The sequence below is a fragment of the Rattus rattus genome, chromosome 1 (assembly GCF_011064425.1).
Source record: "Rattus rattus isolate New Zealand chromosome 1, Rrattus_CSIRO_v1, whole genome shotgun sequence".
Lineage (NCBI taxonomy): Eukaryota > Metazoa > Chordata > Mammalia > Rodentia > Muridae > Rattus > Rattus rattus.
In genome coordinates, this window is record NC_046154.1 from 171,882,020 (window position 1) to 171,904,657 (window position 22,638).

Here is a 22,638-nt window from a genome sequence, read left to right on the forward strand (position 1 = left end):
AAGAAATAGAGATGTCAACTGGTAACTGGGCTTTCTCGGGCTGTAGAGCTGGCACTTTTCTGGCTAGGGGATGACAGCAGCGCTGCTGCCACCGTCCTCACTGCTCTCCACTTTGGAATGCCAGCTCCCCTCTCACACTTACCCAACAGATAGCACATGACCAGTGGTATCCTTTCTTCCATCAAGCCATGCTACCCAGGGCCATAGGACACAGGGATCCTGAGACCATGTGAGGCACTGAGTGCTTTCCTTTATGGTGAGCCAACTTCCGCTGAGCCAACTTCTGCAGCCATTTTTCTTCACTCAGTGACAATGAGTACTAGATCCTCTCTTGTCTTTTAAAAGATAATGTCCCCCTGTCTACCTGACTCACTGTGGGTACTTTCATTACCTCACTGGGAAAATTCAAATCCCTGGGTGAACTGTGCCAAGGCTATCCACTCCTCCCATTAGACTTCTTCATATCTCTCCCCATCTTGATGACTGCAAGGCTGTCTCCTTTCTCTTTTGCTCACTCCTACCTCAATGTCCTCCTTGGTCTCTGTATCTCCCTTTTAGCGCTTTGCCTTCCTTCTCAACCCTTCTTAGTCTATACTACAACTTCTTGGTACTCACCTCCTTCCTCGCCTGCCCATAGCACCCTTTTCTACTGTTCACAAACAACATTCCCTGGCTACAAGTAATTTGGTGGCCTTGGAGTAAACCAAATTTGTACCTAACTCCTACTGCTACCTTGAGCCTGCTGCTTAATTTTCCTGTACCTAAATTTCCTCACCAATAGAATGGGAGGGCCTGGGAAGATAGTAAGAACACTTGCTGCTCTTGAAGCAGACTGAAGTTTGGTTCCAGAAGCCCCATCCAGTGGCTCCTAAATTGCCTGTAACTCCATCCGTGGAATCTGATGTCCCTCAACTCTATAAGATTCTTCTAATATTAATGAGACAATTAGCTTTGCCATTGTTCTATTGATATGCAGAGCAGAAACCACAACCATAGCAACTTTTAGAAAGGAAGCATTTAATTGGGGCTTGCTTTCAGAGGTTTAGTCCATAACGGTCAAGGCAGGAAACATAATAGCAGGCAGACAGATATGGTACTGGAGAAAGATCTGAGAGCTCTATTTTGGATCATCAGGTATCAGGAAAAGAGAGAGAGAGAGAGAGAGACACTGGGCCAGGAGCATTTGAAACCCCAAAGTCTACACCTAGTGACCACTTCCTCTAACAAGGCCACACCCACTCCAACAAGACCATACTTCCTAATCCCAGTCAAGTAGTGCCACTCCCTAATGATTAAGCATTCAAATAAAGGAGCCCATGGGGGCTCTCCTTATTCAAACTACACGCCAATATATTCAAAACCTTTAGTAATGTTTGCACACACTATGTTCTCAACAAATATGAGCTAGTGTTACTATTACTAGTGGCTTACTGGCATTGCATGAATATCATACTGTTCAGAACTTATGCTAAGCTGAGCTGAAAACTCTGAACTGAAAGAAAAGTTCTTTACTTTGAACAGTCAATAAAAACTCTGTCACAACCTCTGTATGTAATACGTCTCTTTTCCAATCAAAAATCTATGCCGAGGAATGGTTTCCAGGTAGCAATTCTGTATGATTCTAGCCCACACAAATGCACTATGTGCTCACAAACTGATCTGTTCAATTCATGCACACTCACGCACATATGTGTATAATTTAGAGCAGTTTCTTTGTGTCATGGGAACAAATAGGAACACATTAATTTAGCTGGCTGGAGATGCTCCCATCTATACTGCCTTGCAGCTATAGACGTTATCTACACGAATGTCCTGCATACAGCTGACAGTCAATTATTAATGATGGACAGGGTGTTGTATAAAAGGGCTTCATCCTCCCATGGGTGGTTAGTCATAGCAAGACAGAGGAAATAATTTTAGCATCATATTTGAATCCTACCTGACAGCTTGGGAACTAATAATTCAAACCTATGCAGGCAATTAAAGGGATACTTTTTGTTGTTGTGTGACATGAAATCAAAACTAGTTGTCATTGATATGCTATGATTGTCACCAAGGTCTGCATGGACACTCCTTTATCTCCTTGCTCTTCTAAGTTTCTTTGTGACAGCCTTTGCACAGCAGTATTTATTTTAATTAGGTAGAGGCGAGACAAGCCAAGGTATTTGTAGTAGGCGTGTTCAGTAAAGACTAAAATTCTTGCATAACAAGATCTCATATCAGTGACGAAAACGTCTCCAAGAGCCAGGCATACTGGTGTAAACCTTTAATCCCAGCACCAAGGAGGCAAGGTCAGGTGGTTCTCTGTTTGAGGCCACCCTGGTTTACAAAGGCTAGTCAAGGCCATGCAGTGAGATGGAGTCTCAAAAAAAAAAAAAAATCTGTTAACACCTATCACTTTGCTTATCCAAGATTTTACTCTCTGGGATAAGCTTACAAATTCCCTTGTCCTATCCCAGCACTGTTAGGTAAGTCTGTCTCAGTGGAGATCAAGTGTGAGAGTCAAGGCACCATCTCTTAGATGGGTAAATCCAGTGATGAGCCCATGGTATCAACCTACACAATGGCCTAATTGCTACAGGTTCAATAGGGACTCACATTAATGGGCAGAGGACATGGTTTCTCTTTCCTCTTCTAGCTTTGAGATCATAAAGACCAAATTTAGATACTAAAACCCTCAATGAAATTAGTTAATCAGGAGCTGAAGCATCTACACATGGTGAGGACAACAATAACAGTCCTGTTTAGATACCCCAAATCTATGATAACAGTCACACTTAGATACCCTAGTTCTATGATAACAATCACACTTAGATCCCCTAATCTATAACAACAGTCACACTTAGATACCCCAATTCTAAGATAACAGTCCTGCTTAGATATCCCAGTTCTATGATAATAGTCATACTTAGATACTCCAGTTCTATGATAATAGTCATACTTAGATACTCCAGTTCTATGATAATAATCACACTTAGATACCCCAATTCTATGATAATAGTCACACTTAGATACCCCAATTCTATGATAATAGTCATACTTAGATACCCCAGTTCTATGATAATAGTCATACTTAGATACCCCAGTTCTATGATAATAGTCATACTTAGATACCCCAGTTCTATGATAATAGTCATACTTAGATACTCCAGTTCTATGATAATAATCACACTTAGATACCCCAATTCTATGATAATAGTCACACTTAGATACCCCAATTCTATGATAATAGTCACACTTAGATACCCCAGTTCTTAACATTTGCTTGTTATCAGGCCCTCCCATACATATCTAATATTCACAACAGGGAAAAGTTGGCATCATGACTCCATTTCATATATGTAACCTTGGGTCACAGCACTGTTAACACATGAGATTGGAATTCCAACCCAGATCTGTCAGAATCCAGAACCCACAGACACTGTTTATCATGTATCTCACGGAACACCTTTTTGTGATCATTACTGAACACTCACGGTAGTTCATTTTTATTGTTAATTCTTATCCTCAGTTTCATTAGGTCCAGAGAGGCTTAGGAGATAAGTCAAGCACACTTCTGAGTGACCTGTGAAGAGGATTCTAGAGGGCGACAGGCATGGGGGACAGCAAGCTAGGGAGAAAGACCAAGTCTCAATGCAGATAGCACTATTCCGTCAGCTGAGTGTCTGCATGAAGGTAGAAGTGTGTGTGTGGTGCAGGAGCCACTCTCTCCACATGCGTGTATTCAGTGTACATGATGGTGCCTCTGGACACCTGGCTCCAGCTTCTTCAGCCCTTAAGTATGCATGCACTCTGGTGACTACAGGGAGCTGCAACCTCAGGCTGGGCTCTATCATTAGTTACCTTATTCTGAGGATCCCAGCATCTCCACCTGAGAAGCTACTGGGGTTTCTGCCTCTCTAGCATACAGCCAACCACTCTATGCTCCTCCAGTATCAAGTCCCCAGTCATACAAGTCAACATAACGAATCCCTCCTAAATCACATGCTCATATGCATGCATGGGCACATTTATACATGTGCAAACACACATACACACATGCACACCTACACACATTTGCATACCTACACACCATACATGCACAAATGCACCCACACCATACACATGTATGTACACATGAAGATACCATATACATGCACATATACACACAAGCACATATGCACACACATGACATCTGTTCATTCTTTTCTTCTAGAGAGCCCAGAACACAAATATAATCCACCCAAATTAAATTTAAGCTTGGTTTTTATGCTGTCTACCTCAGTAGAGCTATGTATTTAATTCAAAATAAGTTCTTTATTTTAAAATGAGCAAGAGACACATTGTTAGCTGTTTTGTTTTGTTTTTTTTAAGGAAAATGCAAACTGAATCCAGGAGTTCAAATCTAAAGAGAATTAAATTTAATTTAACAAATCCTTTGAGAATATAAATATAGAAGCTGCAGCGTTGCGGTCCCCAAAGCTAAGGGACTGATGAGAGGCACAGTACAGTGTACCCCTGGTTCTTCAGGCATCACCCGCCTCTTCAGACCTGACCAATCCTAAGAAACCATCACTTTATGACCCTACCAGAGAAACCAGTAACTATCTCCTGGAAAGGTCCAGAAAATGAGTTTTGACCTTGGAAGACATACAGCCCTTACGAGCCAGCTCCGGTGGTGAAGCAGGACATCCATGGAAACCACGAGTGAACAAATGAGAATGCCTTTTCAAGAAGTCATTATTTTAATCTGTAGATTAAAATAGATTTACTCACAGGCTACAGTTGGACACTTCCTGTCCTGATGCTTGGATCCTTTTCTTTCTTAGTTTTTAACAATTCAAAATTCAAACTTATCTTTCTGCTGCTGCTGGTGGTGGTGGTGATGACAGCGATGAATACTGTCTACTCCCCTACTAACAGGCAGCTCTGTGAGAGAGGGTCATATTGCTGGCCCAGCTCACACTCTACAAGACTTCTTGACAGGCAGACAGTTCACCTTAAACAGCTGAGGACCAAGTGGCCACTACCTCACAAATGAAAAACAGAAGTTGCCAACAGACATCTGAAATACCTTTGGCCTTATTAATAATACATATCAAATAATGGCATACGAGTTTTCACTTGTAAGGGAACCATCTGGAGTAGGGGGAGGGGAAGGAGTGCCCGCTAATGTCGATGGGAGTTTTGGCAAGCTGATGGTCCCATCGGTGAGTGACAGGATGGTTGCTATGAAGCAATTTCTATCTAATTCTCTTTATAATTTTCTACATTAGTTGAAGTTTCCTAGCAAAAGGAAAAGAAAACTGAAATAAAAACTTTTAGCTAAGTAATATGCTGTGATGAATTCACATGTAGTACTTTTGCATGTGAACGCAGTTGGATACATGCTGTGGCTCTGTTTCAATAGCAAAAGGGGCTGGCTTGCTGCAGACAGGCTCAGAGGGAGGGACATACCTCAGTCAGTGGCAAGGGCTTTTTGTCTTTGTCCATGGAAAACAGAGCTTCTATTTCCGAGCAACAATGGAGGATTATGTTCTAGAAACAAGAAGATAGCAGCAGGGTGATTCTGATGTCATCTGGAGAGCATTCCATATTAATTAACTATCTTTGTCTTACGTCATGTCACCCAACCCTTATTCCCAGCCTGGGAAAGAGGGAATTGGAGGACTTTTTCTCCGGTCATCTAGGTCATTTGAAAGGAGACAACGTAGCCATAAAACATGGAAGCTAAACTTAATGACGAATGTCTGCTGCTATAATAGTGCTTTCTCTGGATATTGACAATTAACATGCTGTGTATTCTGCAGCGGAATGATGAGTCAATAATTTATACCAAAATAAGGTTTCCATTGAGAAGAAACTTTTGGGATGAAGAGACTCAGATCACCAGCGCTGGGGGTGAGGAATTTAATAAAAAAGAATGGATGGCCATTGGGAACTAAAATGAAATGAGGGACGTATGTGGGATGAGCCATTAGCGTGTGGACATCGTCTGTTGAGGGCCTTGCATGGCCTGACTGTAGGGATACAGTTGTCTTCATATGTGGACATCTGACCTCAGATGAGCTCCCTACAGGCAGAGTGGACACAACCAGACTCCCTACCATTGCAACATCGTAGGGAAATACGACAGGACTAAGGTTGGTGGTGGCCATGTGAGCTGCGCAGTAAGAGGTTGAACTGGAGAAGGCTGGGGAGTCACTGGGTTAGTGATTCGAGTTGAGGAAGAGGAGACGCCGGGCTTAGAGAGTGTCTGTGTCCCCTGCGGGTCTGAGGGTAGTTTTGGCTCTTGACTCCCAGTGCTGGTTTCCGTGAGGCTTGCTGTGCTCTACCTGGTCATCGGCTGCACCCGGACTTACTGTGCGCTCTGATCCATATCTGTCTCTGCCTTTTCCCTCCAAGCGAGTGCTGATTTCCTTCACTTACAACCAAAGGCATTAAAACTGCGAGCTTGAAAGATCCGAGGCTACGGAGGCTGGGGAGATGGCTCCGTGGTTAAGAACACACTGGCTGTTTTTCCTGAGGACCCGGGTTCAATTCCTACGGCCTACATGGATGCTCACAGCTGTCTGACACTCCGATGCTAAGGAAGCCGACCTCCTTATGCAAACATACATGCCGTGCAAAACATCCCTGTGCTAAAAATTGTTTTTTAAAGACTTGAATAAGAAAAAGAAAAAAAAAAAAAAGAAGGAAGGAAGACAGGGCTACATTTGCTCACTGGTTGGTGAAGCACTTGTTCTGGAGTTGGGTTCAGTTCCCAGCATCCACATAGTGGCTCAGAATGAGGTGAGACTCCCGTTCCAGAGGATTTGACACCATTTTCTGTTCTCCACAAACACAAGCATGTGTACAGACATCCATGCCAGCAAAACATACACATAAAAAATAATTAAATCCTAAAAATACAATGATGAGCGCTAAGCTATGCCTACCTCAAAATGTTGCCAGCATAGCCCTGAAGGAAACATTAATTCATTTTGATAACAGTATCAATATACATATGTACTAGCCCTCGAAATATTAAGATAATTTAAGTATATTAATTATCAAATCATCACTGAGCAATGATGATGGTTAAAACCTTAAAACGAAAAGCAAATGACAACGGACCTTAGAGTTCCCAGCCACATTATATCTAAGTTTTAATACCTGCATATACAAAGAAATGATACAATCATAGCTAAAAACAAGAAAAAAAACCCTACAGCTAATTCTTAAATTTAACAAATATATTCAAGATATTCTGCTAGATGCAGTGGGGTGCAAAGGTGAAGAAGCAGACCCTGGCTAAATTTTACAAAGGAAAATGGATGCACAATAAAATCACGTGCAAATAGCATCTGCTAAGAACACATGTAGCTATGGCATGTGGTGGGATCCTAGTGGTGGGAGAGTAAGTCTTGGTATAATGACAATGAAGACTTACTAGAAGAGAGCTCCTGTGACCTGTGCCCTGAAAGAGCAGCAGGCCAGTTCATCAGTAGCTGTCCCACTGAGGTTCCCCCTCCCTCAGCAACCATGACTTGCCTATATCTCTGTGGGGAGGGGTGGAGACTCCTAAGCTCCTCTCTGCTCCATGATGGAATGCTGTTGGACTTGTCTTGTGCAGACCTTGTGCAGGTAGCCAGTGCTGTCTTGAGTTCATGGGTGTTAACAGCCGTGTCATGCCTTGAAGACAGCTCTTCACAATGCTCCCTTTCACCCTCCGGCTTTTACCTTCTTCCTGTCCCCTTTTCCTTGTTGTTCTTGGAGCCTTAGAAGGGCTGGGATGCATGTCCAGCTTAACCCTGAGTCCTCATATTCGCTTGCTCTTGGGACTTCCCTCAGTTGCCCCTCCCATGCCCATATTGTGATCCCTAATGGTGCCACAGACAAACAAAACTCCATCAAAGTAGGAGGGGACTTGGTGAGAGGAGGGAGTCCAGCGGGAGGAGAAATGTGATGCAGATATATGGGGGAGAGACAATGAAAGGACATTATACACATATAACACGACGATACTTCTATAATTGAATACAATTACATTAAGATACAATGAAATTATGAAAGAATAGATTTAAAAATTAAAAACAAGCCAGCATAAAGGAGAAGAATTTGAACTGATCCAGAATGGATGCAAAGGCATGGAGTCCCTGAGTCACAGGCTGAGGACGTTCAAGGGGCACAGGGGCCTGATGCGGTCTTCCCTGTGGGAAGTATGGAAATATGAGGCATGACGAAGAAGCTGCCTCTTACGAACGGCTCACGTAAAAGTCAGGGATCTGAGTTCAAACCATGGCAAGTTAGTTAGGAGGAGACCGAGAGAATACAGATGCAGATTGCCTTAAAGTGGAATCCTGACCACTGTTGGAAGGTACCCTGGCCTGGGTAGCAACAAGGGAAGAATCAGTCAGGAGGCTGCTCGCACCATCTGAGCTTTAGGTCAACATCACGGGCTAAAAGACATGGAGAGGAGGGCAGGAGGCCCAGCATTGATTAGTACACTCAGTGGGCCTCTAACTTCTGGTCCACATTTCCACACCAAGGGGATCATGCTTCTCCCGCCGCCTGTAGTACTCTAGTTTATTGATACACCTGTACTTCTCACTGGATTTTTGACTTGTTAAAGTATGTGTTCCCTCTATAAAAGGTTTCAGTAATAGCCACGATGGGTTACTGCCACGATTTCATCAAGAGCCATCAACTAAAATGGCTTTGTGTGTACCATTCACCATCGTAGTGACAGATGAAGAAATAAAGAAAGCAGTGTTCCTGATAGATGCCCTCTGCTGCCTGTCTCAACCTTTATCAAACGGGAATTCAGCCTCAGTGATGCGGCGTTGCTCGGGCTGTGATGTACACCACATACACAACGCTGTTAACTGGTTGACTTGAAGCCGGAGCTTTGAACACCCCATGTGACCCTGCTGCCACAGACTTGGGGAAATCGCTAAGCTCAGCATTCCTAGTCTGAGGTGGTGGGAAGCTTGCTGCATTTGGTAGGTGTCACAGAGAGGTGAAGGGGAGCCTTAGCCAGGCTTTGCCCTTTTCCTTTCAGAGAAACACACATGAGTTCAGAGATGGACCTCTGAGCAACTCCAACACCCTAAAGCCAATTCTCATATTTAGTGGGAATGCTCGTCACTGTTGACCTACACTGAGATCTGAAATGTTTCCTAACTTATTTTCTGGCCTTGAAATCCCTGCTTCCTCTCTTCTCAACATCATGATTATCAAATTGTTGGGTGAGATGCCATTCAGTGAGTACATCTTTCAATTTCCCGGAAACCCGGACTGATTTCCACTCAGCCCTTTCCTCTTTCCTACAGAGCGAAGGCCATCCACCATTCTCTTAGTCATCATCCATGGACTGCCCCCTACAGGCCACGGGGTAGAGTGGGAATCAGAGATAAACAGGACAGAACTCAAGTAGCTCTCAGAGTGTGTGTGTGTGTGTGTGTGTGTGTGTGTGTGTGTGTGTGTGTGTGTGTGTGTGTGTGGCGGGGATAGGGGTGGGGCTGGGGTTGGCAACAGAGTCCTCCCACATTGCCTGGTGAGGTCAGAGTGAGGAGCCCTTATGTCCTATGTCCACCCCACCCTCCAGCTTCACCTACACTTCCCCCACCCCATGCAAGTGCACTGCTACTCTTAGCCCTAAATGTTTACAAATAATGGTTTCTCAGAAACAGAGAATGCTAAAGCCAGAGTATGTATATTTTTTTTTCCTACAGGCTTCCACAGCCTTGCTACTTCTATTTTGAGGACTTTTAATATTATACTAATTTTCATCCATTTATGCTGTTCAGGCCTTCCATAAATATTTGCTGAAGTAACCTTATGCACTGTGGCAAACAAATAGTGAGCTTCTTATGTCAACCTATTCTTAATCCAAATAATCTAATAATTTAAGCCATCTTAAGATCAGCATGGTTTGGGGAAGCTTTCCTATATTTTGTTGTTATTGTTGGTTTGTTTTGTTGAGACAGAGGCTCATGTAGCCCAGGCTAACCTTAACTCCCTATGAAGCAGAAGAGGATGAACTTCCGATCCTCTTACCTTTACTTCCCAAGTGCTGGAAAAAGAGGCATTGACCTCTGAGCCCACTTTTAGGTTGTGCTGGAGGATGAACCCAGGGCTTCATTCATGTGAGTGAGGTGAGTGTTCTAACTGAGCTACACACGTAGGCCTTTCCTATGCTCTAGTAGACCAATTCTGCTGGCTCTAAATGGTGAAGCAATAGAAATCAGTCATTCTGAGCCACTGCTCCTGTTAAAGGTTTCAGAAGCGAGCTAAGCACCTGCTGTGGGGCCTCTAATCTACTTTAAATTAACATGTGTATTCCAAGCCCCTGGCTTATTCTGGACCTTAGGGACTTTGAAAGGAGGAACAATTAAAAAAACGGAGTGGGGCTAAGAAGAAACAAAGGAATAAACAAAACCCACCCCACACATAGCAACCAGAGGCACATGGTTTATATCCTTGTAGTAGAAATATCACATTATAGAAGCCGTGATCTCCTGTTCGATTCCAGACCAGAATCGATCTCTTCAAGTGTCCTAATCAGCTTCTAATTAGTTCCATGTGAGAATTGCCATGACGACAAGCTTAATGAGATTTGATACAGACCAGAATGTAGTTTGTTTTTAAAATGCTTTTTAGTATCACGTAAGAAAGAAAAATATGTATTACCTCCATCTCTTTTAAAATGTTTATTTATTATATACATTGTAGCTATCTTCAGACATACCAGAAGGGGACATCAGATCTTATTACAGATGGTTGTGAGCCACCATGTGGTTGGTGGGATTTGAACTCAGGACCTTTGGAAGAACAGTCAGATGGAATACACTGAGCCATCTCTCCAGCCCAACTCCATCTCTTATTAATAGAGATACTGTGAACAAATCCACTTGCCAATTCAACTCCAAGTACACATAATTCCTTCTACTTGGTGCTATTCTTTCATATACAGAGCCAATGGTAACTGGAACATGCCTAAAACATGCTTTAAGGCTAAGGATACACTAAGTGAAGAAAACAAATTTAAAAGTACAGAGGATATAAAGATTGAAGAAGATTTGTTCTGCTGTGGTTGACCCCAATGCACCAAATTAGAACATGAGAGAAAGTCCCCAGCCTTCACTAGGGAAACGCATGGCCTCTGGATTCCTCCCCCCTCCCCTACATCCCTATTTATTCTTGACTTGTTTATGTTCACAGTCAACCTCCTGACTCAGACATTTGTCTTCTTATGATGAATTTTCCAGGGCCAACTCTGGAAAGGCTGGTTCTATCCAAACAGCCTATCTTTGTATGAAAGAATTATTTATTGTAGAGATGAAAATTAGTCTTAGAAAAGCATTAACCATCTGACCTAGGTAGTAAAGCAGAGTGGCAGAAGACAGTCTAGAGTCCTTATTCTTACCGTAGACATTTTCCTGCCTCAGACAATCGGAGCTAAAAGGACAGGCAGACTCGTAAGAAAACTACTTTCCATATATTAACTATGAAGAAATGTACTAGGAATAATTTAAGCAAAGACTATTCTAGACTGTGTCTCAAAGACAGCACTCAGACAAGATTGTGACTAAAGAACCGTCATCATAAGTGCACTGCTACAAAAGACGATCGTGTGAGTCAAGAGGGCTGAGTCCTTCTTGAAAGCAGACATGAGAGGGCAATGTGCTCTTCGTGAAAGAAATGTATAATCTGTATATCTCTACAAAATCTCCCAAGGTTGAGATTCCGGGAGCTCTCTGACCTATGGGAAGATGTATTGTCACGCACAGTTTATCAGTAAGCGTAGTAACTCACGTGGTCACATCTGAGGCCATTGAAAAGGGTACATGATCAGAGCTCTAAGATGTCAGCTGCTTATAAATCCTAGCAGAGAGGGCAGAGGGCTTACATGCTGGTTAGTAGCATTTCACAAAGGCTATGTGGGCTTGCCAGATAGACGCTCTTACATACAGACTGGTAACTTGCATAACGAAGGAAAACACATGGAGCCATTTCCATAGTAAACAAAGACTGAAAGTATACAAGTATACAAGTATACTCAGAAACGTCAGTTTTTATGCATTCACGTATTAAGAGCACATAGATGAGGTAAATGGGAAAGCAAAGAGCCATGTAAGTATTATTCTTTAAGAATTAAAGAGGTTTTATTATTGGTAACTGGTTACAAATTCACCTGGCCAAACGACTTAAAGAAACAAAAGCCTAGGAAAAGCTAAAGAAGAGATCCTGAAAGCTTTGCAGAGAAGAAAAGCAAGGGAGTAGCTTCTAGTGACACAACCTCAGCCAGGAAAGCAACCAGGGGAAGTGGCAAAGGCAGACACTAGTGGGTTCTGAGAGCAGCCTGGTTTAAACAACTGTGGAAGTCCAGAAAGAAAATGGCACTGAGGGGTTGGGGATTTAGCTCAGTGGTAGAGCGCTTGCCTAGGAAGCGCAAGGCCCTGGGTTCGGTCCCCAGCTCCAAAAAAAAAGAACCAAAAAAAAAAAAAGAAAGAAAATGGCACTGAGACAGGAAGGGATCAGTTCGAGCTCTTGAGTCAAAAAACTATGAATGAATACCTAAAAAATTAATATAATGAGTGGTAAATAGGGAAGCATTAAAAAAAAGTTCAGAAAAACCAAACACCCAAGAAAGGAACATAACCAGAGGTCTTTGTGCCCCAGATGTTGGTGCTTTGTACAGACCCATAAAAATATGAACACTAGCTATGGTTTCCAATACATGTAGTGCTATGACAGCATTCAGAAGGGAAAGGAAGGCAAAAGTTGGGAGAAAGTGGCTGATAAGTTTGCCAGATCATAAAATATCCAAACAGAAAATCAGTAGCATCTAAAAATGACATAAGAAAACAGTAATGACTCCTGACGGCCAACAGCACCAGACTATGTCTGGATTTCCTACTTCCAAGTGGGTAGGGAGCATCGGTACAGACAGCATGGGTCTTATTTGACGAACACAATGTTAGCTCAAGTGGCATGATGCCAACGTGAAGGACAGGGGTGTGGTCTGCCCCCATTTCCTCTCTCACAGGATGCAGGCTGGGAGATAGCATGGTTGGTAAAGCCTGGTTGCCTTACAACCATGGGGTCTCAGTTAGGGTGTCCATTACTCTGAAGAGACACCACGACCTTTTAAAAGGCAAATATTTAATGGGGACTGGCTTACAGTTTCAGAGGTTTAGTCCATTATCATCATAGCAGGAAGCATAGCAGCATGCAGACAGACATGGTGCTGGAGGAGAAGCTAAGCTTCTAAGTCAGAAGGAGACTGTCTTCTCCAGGCAGTGGAAAAGGCTCTGTTCCACACTGGGAAGACTTTGAGCACTAGAGCTCAAAGTTCACCTCCATAGTGACACACTTCCTCCAACAAGGCCACACCTCCTAATAGTGCCACTTCCCAAGGGCCAAACATATTCAAACCACCACACATGGGTATCTGAGTTCAAACCCCAGAACTCATGGAAAAAATAAAAAATAAGTAAGAGCCAGGCATCGTGGAACATGTTTGTAGTCCCAGTGCTTGGAAAATGAAGACTGGATGGTCCCTTGGAGCTCATTGGCCAGCCGATCTAGCCTAATTGGTGAGCTCCAGGTTCAGCGAAATACGTTGGAGTGAAACATCAGGTAGACAGAACTTTGAAGAATATTACTTGAAGGTGACCTCTGGCCTTTATGCATACATATGCATATGAATACACATGTACACATGTGAGTTAGACCATATAAAGAAGACTGAAGGTAGGGGACTTGTGAAGTGAAGGATTAGTTCCCTAGTCCTGCTCTAAAAAAGGAAATAAGAACTTAAGTGTTGATGTAGGATGAGAATCTTCTTAAAATTGCAAGTTTATTTTCCAGTCCTTGAGAAATGTACTTACTTCCAAGTCTGTATCAATTGGTTTATCTTCGATGTCTATTGATTCATAGATATTTTCCTGTGAAGCAACTTCAGGAACTGATGGTAATGATATCTCGGCTATTTGTGCAAGACTGGATAGTTTCTCATGAATTTGGATGACTCTAAAAATAACACACACACATATACATATGTAGATATAGATATATAGATATGTATTCATACATTTAATTTGAAAAGTCAAGAGGGGTACTGGTTTTAGACTCAATAAGATTTATGAAGTAAGTCTTTATTTAAGAATTAAGTGTCTGAATTCCCCAAATATCATCAACTCAATCATTCCTTCCTTCCACAAACATGAGCAAAGAAACACACTCAGATGTTTATGTCTATTTATGCCCTCAAATAGGTATACATTAAAACATGGAAAGGGCACAATGACAGAAGATACCTACCCAAAGCATTCTGAATAGGAAAATAATTATTTATATGGATGAAGAAACCCCAGTCGATCAGCCAACAGCTTCACTCTTATGTAGATCTTGATGCCATGTTATGGCTGTCCAGCTGACACAAGGTAAGAACTTTGACAAATTAGAAGACTTGAAAACGCCAAGTACTATTTGCATACTTTAGAGGTGTGTGTGTGTGTGTGTGTGTGTGTGTGTGTGTGTATGATGTGTCAGTCTGTGTGTGTGTATGATGTGTCAGTCTGTGTGTGTGTGTGTGTGTGCTACATGTGTTCTGTTATGTATGTCTGTGTCTCTGTGTGCATGTGTGTGTCTAAGTGTGTATCTATGTTTGTATATATGTCTCTGTGTATCTGTGTATACCTATATATGTGTGTTGTCTATGTTTGTATGTATGTCTATGTGAGTGTGTCTGTGTGTTTCTTTATGTGTGTATATCTGTGTGTGTATCTGTGTGTGTGTGTGTATCTGTGTGTGTGTGTGTGTGTGTTTGGGGGGCTAGGAGGGGCAGAAAAAAAACTGAGAAAGATGAAAAACAAGAGCCAAAGCAGAGAGGGAGAAGGAAATGGCGATGCTGATGCAGACAATGTCAAGGGCCTAAGGTCAATGAGGACAGGGTGCTCTGAGGGCAGAAGGACCAGTGGAGTGGAGGTCAAAGGCTTGCATTTGGAAGAGGCTAGGCAAGAGTACCTGCATGGCCCTAAGTGACTCTACCCTGTAGGAACAGGATGAATATGCATGTGTCTACTCAAGGAAGGACATTATTATGAAAAATGAGAAGGTGCAGAATGGCAGAAGAGAATGCACAGAAACTTTAATTCTCCAGCTTTGTACAGTGTCTCTACCTATGACATGGAGCACTGTTTGAGTCTCTCATTGATACTACATGCATACATACATATATACATTATAGACACATTCATACTGTCAGTGCAGAAATCAAACAGTACTCTATGTCACATTGTGTGTGTGTGTGTGTGTGTGTGTGTGTGAATTTTCACATTTAGTAAGTATTCTGTATTCCATTTTCCTGTTAAAAGGTAACAACTAAAACATAAAGATTGGTCATTAAGATGGTTTGGAAAACTTGCCCAGTAAAGAAGTGGACACTATCCAGTCATCCTGAGAAAGCTGTCTGTTGTTTTGGAGAGAGAAAGTAGTGGCACGACTTGGTGAGTCATAGTTGGCTCCTTCACAGGGAACCTCGCAATGTCCTGGTCCTTCCTCTATCCCTGGACCCTCCAGCAAGTCAGTTAGCCTCCCCCTCTCCAGCACCCCACCCCCGAGATTCCTTTATGCCAGGGCTGAACTATTAAAACCAGCTTCTTGTAATTCGTAGAACATTTGTAAGGTGAGAACAATATAACTGTATATGTTTAACTATAAAACAGCACATAAAGGGAAAAGGATGTCCTAAACCCCATTCTTCATTCTAAAGTCTAGAGAAAGCATCTAGTGTCTTTTCATAAACCACTAGGGCGTCTCTGTAGTCTGGTGCTTGCCTGGCATGTCCAAAGCCTTGTTCTCTATCCTCAGCACCTCAAATAGAGCTTAGCTTTCTCTTACAATACTTGGGGTAGTAAGAAGAATAAACTTAGTAGTCCTCTCAATGCCCTGCCTCTCCCATTTGTCTGTCTCTCTCTGTCTCTCTGCCCCCCCTTCTGCCATCCCTTCCTTGATCTGCTTACTCTCTCCACCTCTCTGTCCCCAGGGTGTTGGAGGTTGGGTGCTGCTGTGTATTCAAATGCTAAATACCCCCCCCCCAAGACCTGGTTGTGGTTCAGAGGAACACTCTCACGTACACCAAATGATGTGTAAACTGTGCCTGCCAATGTTCTCGGACTGGTTAAATAAAAGTAGCTGACAGCCAATTACTGGGGAGAACAGAGGTAGGTGGGACTTCCGGTTCCACTGGAGATAGCAAGTAGGAACTTCTGGTATGGGGGTGGGGGGTGAATGGAGAACCAGGAAATAGCCTGATAGAGCAAATCCAGCACACGCAGGATGACTATTGGTGAGTAACTTGGGGAGTATAGCTGGGAAATAGCCAATCTAATGTAGAAAAATAATTTAGGGGTAATTGCCCAGTAATTGTGCTAAATCTGATTAAATAAATCGATAGGACTCTGTCACAATTATGGAGAGGCTGGCCGGGTCTTATCAAGAATTAATAGAGTTGTTAAATATCTAACACCAAGGCTAATGTCCACTCCAGCTTTTAGACCTCCTGCCGTCCCCATAAGGCAAGTATCCTATAGGTGTAATCACGCTTGGGCTATGTGAGTTGCCCCAGGCTCTACTCTTCCTAATGCCTGGACAATCTCTCTCCTGCTCTTCCAGGGACTGGAAGACAGGAGCCAGTTGGAAGCAGAAACACAAATGAAGATGAGAGAAGATAACGTGGGGTTTAAAGGCAGGGAGGTGGGCAGAGAGCTTGATTCTTGTCCCAAAGGGGTAATGTCTGCTTAGAATTAACCAAAACTTTTATTTGCAGATTCCGAAGAACATGGTTTTTTTCCCCCTCTGTGGCTTTAAGAAAAACCATTGAAAGGTGCCCTTCCCAAGGAGAACTTAAGAAGGAGATAAGGAGGTGCCTAAAGAGAGGGGGGTCCTGTTTTCTCTACCACAGGAACTCTGGCTTTGTCTTCAGTGAGTGAACAATGAGGGATGACACCCATCAGAACACATCAAAATGTCCTGAGTCAGAGAGGCCACTCACTGAGAGGAGCTCAGAGACAAGGGCTTGTCCCTCACTGAGTCGTTTAGCATGATCACAAGCACAGCAGTTTTAAAAGAATTCTATTTTTAAAATTAAATGTAATTAAAATTTTAGAAGAAGCCTCTCACTGGTGCCTTTCTATTTTGCAGGTTTTATCCTTATGTTCATCATGTGGTTCTGAAAAAAAAAAAAAAATAAGCACCTGCAGTGTTTCAGGATTTACAAGGTACATGTAAATGCAAATTTTGCTGCTTCTTATGCTGGTATATGGCATATGCTTAGCGCCCCCCCCCCTTTGCCTTAAGGGGGTTAAAAAAAAAAAAGGAAGACTATTGACTGAATAATTGGAGGTCTGCTGACTCTCCAGACAGCTCTTGTTTTATTCTCTTTCATGAGAATGCCAAAAAGTCCTGAGATCTGAAAGGCAGGGAGCGGGAATGGGACTCTCTGGGGAAGCAGGGAGGCAGTGGGTCTCCATCCACACAGCTTTTCCCAGATGCCTGGTGGGGCAGAGAGCAAGTACCAGAGACACCTGTGCTCTCAGCGTCCCGCACCTGTTCATCTGCCATCCGGCTTGAGGCTAACGCTCATCAGAGAGTCGGGCAAGGGGCTTGGGGACTCTGTGTGTGTGTGTGTGTGTGTGTGTGTGTGTGTGTGTGTGTGTGTGTGTGTGTGTGTGTGTGTGTGTGTGTGTGGGCAGAGTGAGAGAAATAGAGAGAGAGAGAGAGAGAGAGAGAGAGAGAGAGAGAGAGAGAGAGAGAGAGAGAGAGCAAAAAACAAGCAAACAAAATTTAGCAAAACAAAAATTAGAGATCTTTCCAGTTTGATGGAGAGAGGACTAGGCCTGGCGAAGCAGCGGGGTTTTATTTGGAGAATAATATCAACTGTGACTGGGTCCAGGGGAAGAGACAAAGGAGATGGAGGGGTTTGGATTGATTTGCAAACATCATAGTGAGCGCCGCCCCCACACCACACACACTTTTTAACCCAAATTAATTGGATTGTTTGAGGGATGGTTTCTTGAGTTATTTCTGGATACTTATTCTCTGTCCTGTACATAGCTCTGAGTTTTTTTGTTTTTTGTTTTTTCCATCTTCTTTTTTTTGGAGCTGAGGACCGAACCCAGGGCCTTGCGCTTGCTAGGCAAGCGCTCTACCACTGAGCTAAATCCCCAACCCCTGTTTTTTGTTTTTTAATCTGGAGGCAGTCTCTCCTCTCCTGTGATTGCTCCCATTCCTGTTCAGAAGCCTTTTAATGTCACGAAATCCCGCTTTCCAGTTTTTGATGTTATTTCTTGAGCAACTGGAATCTTTTTCAAAAGACCCTTGCCTCTACCTACACATGGAAATGCTACCAGTGGTTTTCTCCAGTGGTTTCGGAGTTGATCGAGTTTGAATTTTTTTAACGGGATGAGAGATGTGGACCAAGTTTCATTCTCCTTCATGCAAATACCCAGTCTTCCCAGTGCTAGTTGTTGAAGACTCTGCCTTTTCTTTATTAAATGATTTTGGCATGTCTGGCCAAACTCAGGTGACTCTGTGTCATGGTTTGAATATGCTTGGCTCAGAGAGTGCCACTATTTGGAGTTATGGCCTAGTTGGAGTAGGCGTGGCCTAGTTGGAGTAGGCGTGGCCTAGTTGGAGTAGGCGTGGCCTAGTTGGAGTAGGCGTGGCCTAGTTGGAGTAGGTGTGTCATTGCAGGCATGGGCTTTAAGACCCTTATCCTAGCTGCCTGGAAGCCAGTATTCTGCTAGCAGCCTTCAGATGAAGATGTAGAACTCTCAGCTCCTCCTGCACCGTGCCTGCCTGGATGCTGCCGTGTTCCTGCCTTGATGATAATGAACTGAACCTCTGGATGTATAGGCCAGCCCCAATTAAATATTGTCCTTTATAAGAGTTGCTTTCGTCATGGTATCTGTTCACAGTAGTAAAACCCTAACTAAGACACTCTCCCATTGATCCACATGTCTGCTCATGCCAGTACTGTGTGTGCTCTTTTTACCATGGCTCTATGGCATGACTTGAAGTCAGGTATTGTGATTACCTCTAGCACTGATCTTCTGCTAAAAGTGCTTATCAGTTCCAAGTTATTCTCAAGTTTTTAATGTCTCCTCTGCACAAGATGGCATTGTCTGTGGATGGGGGTAATTTGACTGATTTTCCTAATAGCGCCTCCTTTTTGTTTCTTCCTCTTGCCTTACTGCTGTAGTTCAGAGTGACCAGGGGACAGATTGAAGAAGAGTAGAATCCACATCCTTGTGTTGTGGATTTTAGGAGAAATACTTTGAGTGGGTATTTATTTTCCCAATTTAGTAGAGTATTGGCTGTAAGTTTGTAGAATATAACCTTTATTGTATTGACACATGTTCCCTCTATCCCTAGCTTCTTTGAGGTTTTTATTGAACACATATTGGACAGGGAAATGACAGAGACCTAGAGACTTTGCCTCTGCATCTGTAAACCTTGATTCACCAAAGGAGGTTTCCCAAAGAGTGTGAGCAGTCAGGAGCTATGGGTACCACGTCTGTGTGATGGGCGTGCACTAACTGAACGGGCCAACCTTTGCCCTTTCATTTCTTTCATTTCATAGATATAGAAAAGCCAATTGTATGCAACGGACTACTTATCAACCCTGGGATGTGAGCTCTCTTGTGTCCCTGATGCATAACAGAAGGAACCCCACTTGGTCTTATGGGTCTGGGTACTCCTCGAATCCCCCATCAGGCTGTCTTCCTTGGAGTTAATTACTCCCTAAAGAACCTCTTACTTCAAAGGATAATTTGTCTCAGTATATCCCTCTGCAACCCTTAAATCTGAGACCTTACAAAAAGTCTGGTACAACTGCTCTGGTCCTAAGCCCTAAGCCTATGCAGCTATACTCCCCAGTATTGGCAGCAAAGCTTTGTCCAGCTGAGGCTAAGCCCTCCACACAGACTCCAAGCTCTTCTGCTCTGCCTTCTGGGAAGTCTTTCCTTCCCTCACTACTTAGACTAAGTTTTCTCCACCATCATCCCTAGCTGACTTCCAGAGAATGGTGTTCACTTGCCTCCTCAGTGGAACCCAGGAGCTGCCGACGTACAGGTTGTCACCAGTAGGCATTTTAATATCTGAAATCACCAGGGGCTTCAAGTTATATGCGTATAATAATAAAACCTAGAGAAACATAAAAGCACACAAAAACAGACATCAAAACTATAACTGAAAATCCCACCATTATTCCTTATAGAAAAGATCCCCTTATTTTAACGAGTTTTTCTGTAGAAAAGACATATTGTGGTTTTTTTCCCCTCTAAATTCACTTTGAAGAGAAATACAAGATGTTCAAAGTTAGTTTGCTTAAGGCAACACATTCTTCGAATCCTGGAAGATGGGATGCAGAAACACAATAATTGCAAGTTCCTACTCAGCCTAGACTAGATTGTGAGTCCAAGAGACAACACCTAGACAAAAATGTACAAATATAATTGCATGAAAATAAGTGCTATTGGGAGTAATGTTTTGCACTGCACTTGGATTTAAATTTCAGCCTTTGCAGGGCTTCTGTAGTATGTCCAGTGAGCATATACCTCTACTTCCTGGTACTTTCAGTAGCCACACCTTCCCGGTCAGTTGGGTTACCCACTTCCGCACACCCACACTCCTCCCTTCCCCATGTATTTCAACTCCACACAACTTCATAGGCCTGTTTAAGAGGAGGGATTCTCTTGGTGACTCGTGCCCCAGTAATGTCCCCCTTGCTTGCATTTGGATAATTCTTAAGCATCTATCCACCCAATAGTAACAGCGATGGAGTCACAGAACGTGAGATTCACAAACCCTCTCTCCACTTTAGAGATTAGAAAGCTGAAGCCTAGAGTGGACCATCAAAACTAACTAGTCGGGCACACGCACGCTCGTATCTCTACTTCCACACAAGTCAAAGTAGAGGGGATACCTTCAAGATTTAAAGACACAAAGAAGGGGTGTGTGTGGGTGTGTGTGTGTGTGTGTGTGAGAAAGAGATGGAACTTAGCAGCACTTTGAAGAACAGAGAGCATCTGGGGGACTTAGAAGAGAGGGAAGGTTGTATCCCAAGTGTCTTCAAAGAGATCGCCAACATCAAGCATGACTTAAAAAGATGAGAAGTGCCCAGGATTAGAGGGCCAGGCCCCTGAGAAGGCGAGGGCAGATGAGATTGCAAATACAAATGTGAGAGCCCCTCTCACCAGATCCCGCCCTATGTCCAAGTGAGGAGAGTCAATGTTTCCCTTGACACTGCTTCTGGGTGAATCCTACCCACATGATGCTCTGCAACTGTTAGATCAGAGCATCTGCATTAATCGCTTTAGTTATAGGGGTTAGGTGCTGGAGGAAATATTGGAGTTAATGTATTATGAATGTGAGGTATCCACATATTCAACCACAACAGAATGTGGGCACATTCTCTCTGGGATCATTGACCAGTTAAATGGAAAAGACTTACAGACACTGGCATTTCCACATCCTCCAATGAACTGCTGGTTCTCCCTCTGGTCATCTTACAATAGAGCCTATACATCGATAAGCCTGACAATCCCCCACACATATTCAGATAGCCAAAGGTCCACTGGAAAGCAAAGTGAAAGACAGAAACCAAAACCAACCAAGGAACTGAGAGGAACCTAAGATAGAACAGAAGAAATTATCAATGCCTATAACAAACCTTCAGAGAGAGAGAGAGAGAGAGAGAAGAGAGAGAGAGAGAGAGAGAGAGGAGAGAGAGAGAGAATGAGAAAGAAGAGGGAGAGGACATTGTTGTGTCAATGAAGAAGGAACATGGGGCTGCTTAAATGGGAAAAAAGAATGAGGATAAAATATATTGTCACAGCTAAGCAAACAATAAGACATTTAAAACACAAAGACAAATTTGTCTCCCTCCACTTCTCCCAAAAAAGTAAATCCTAAATTCAAGTCATGGCTAACAGGGAGAAAAGACTAAGAAAGCTAAACTTTAACCTATTAGGCTCACTATCTGAATAACAGAACTTTAAGAGTGTACAGAAATAACCAGAGGGAAGACCCTGATAGAAATGACAGCTCTATGAACTGAAAACATGATGTTTGGGTTGCGAAGTGTATGATCAGTAGCCAGCAGAACGTATGGGAAGTGGTAAAAAGGCACATGCCACAGAATGTCATCACCCATAGGACAGAAGAAAGACCCCAGAGCTTCCAGAGCCACAGAAAAAGACCCAGTACCCCATTGGGTATACATCCAAAGGCAAGCAAATCGGTCAGAGTGATAGCTCTGGTGGTTAGCTAAGCACCGTTCTCGACAGCTAAGATGTTGGATCAGCATGTGAATGGGCAGATAAAACGCACTCAGATGGAACACTGTGCAAGCTTGAAAATGAAATCCTGATCTTTGGGATGGGAGTGAACCCAGAAGACAGAATGTGAAGTAAAATAAGCCAGACATGGCAACTCAAATCCTACATAGCCTCACTCAGATGCTAGTTAGAGAATATATTAGGTAGATATGAGGAAACGTAGTATGAGTATTTAGAATAATTCAACATTGGGACAGAAAATCAATAACTGCCTGGGGTATTGGGCAGGGAGAGTAGTAATAGGAGGTGGTACAGAGAGCTGAGAATG

At 43.1% G+C, this 22,638-nt stretch overlaps 1 protein-coding gene across 1 annotated transcript in view; it reads right to left on the reverse strand.

Annotated features, from left to right (window-relative positions):
• Cfap54 (cilia and flagella associated protein 54) overlaps nucleotides 1-22,638 on the reverse strand; it is a 276,477-nt gene that overhangs the window by 17,252 nt on the left and 236,587 nt on the right. Inside the window, exons 65-67 of the mRNA XM_032911469.1 lie at nucleotides 20,069-20,175; nucleotides 13,857-13,998; nucleotides 5,437-5,517 (exon numbers count right to left, since the gene is read on the reverse strand). Coding sequence (XP_032767360.1) covers nucleotides 5,437-5,517; nucleotides 13,857-13,998; nucleotides 20,069-20,175 — 330 coding nt within the window. The remainder of the gene's footprint in view (nucleotides 1-5,436; nucleotides 5,518-13,856; nucleotides 13,999-20,068; nucleotides 20,176-22,638) is intronic.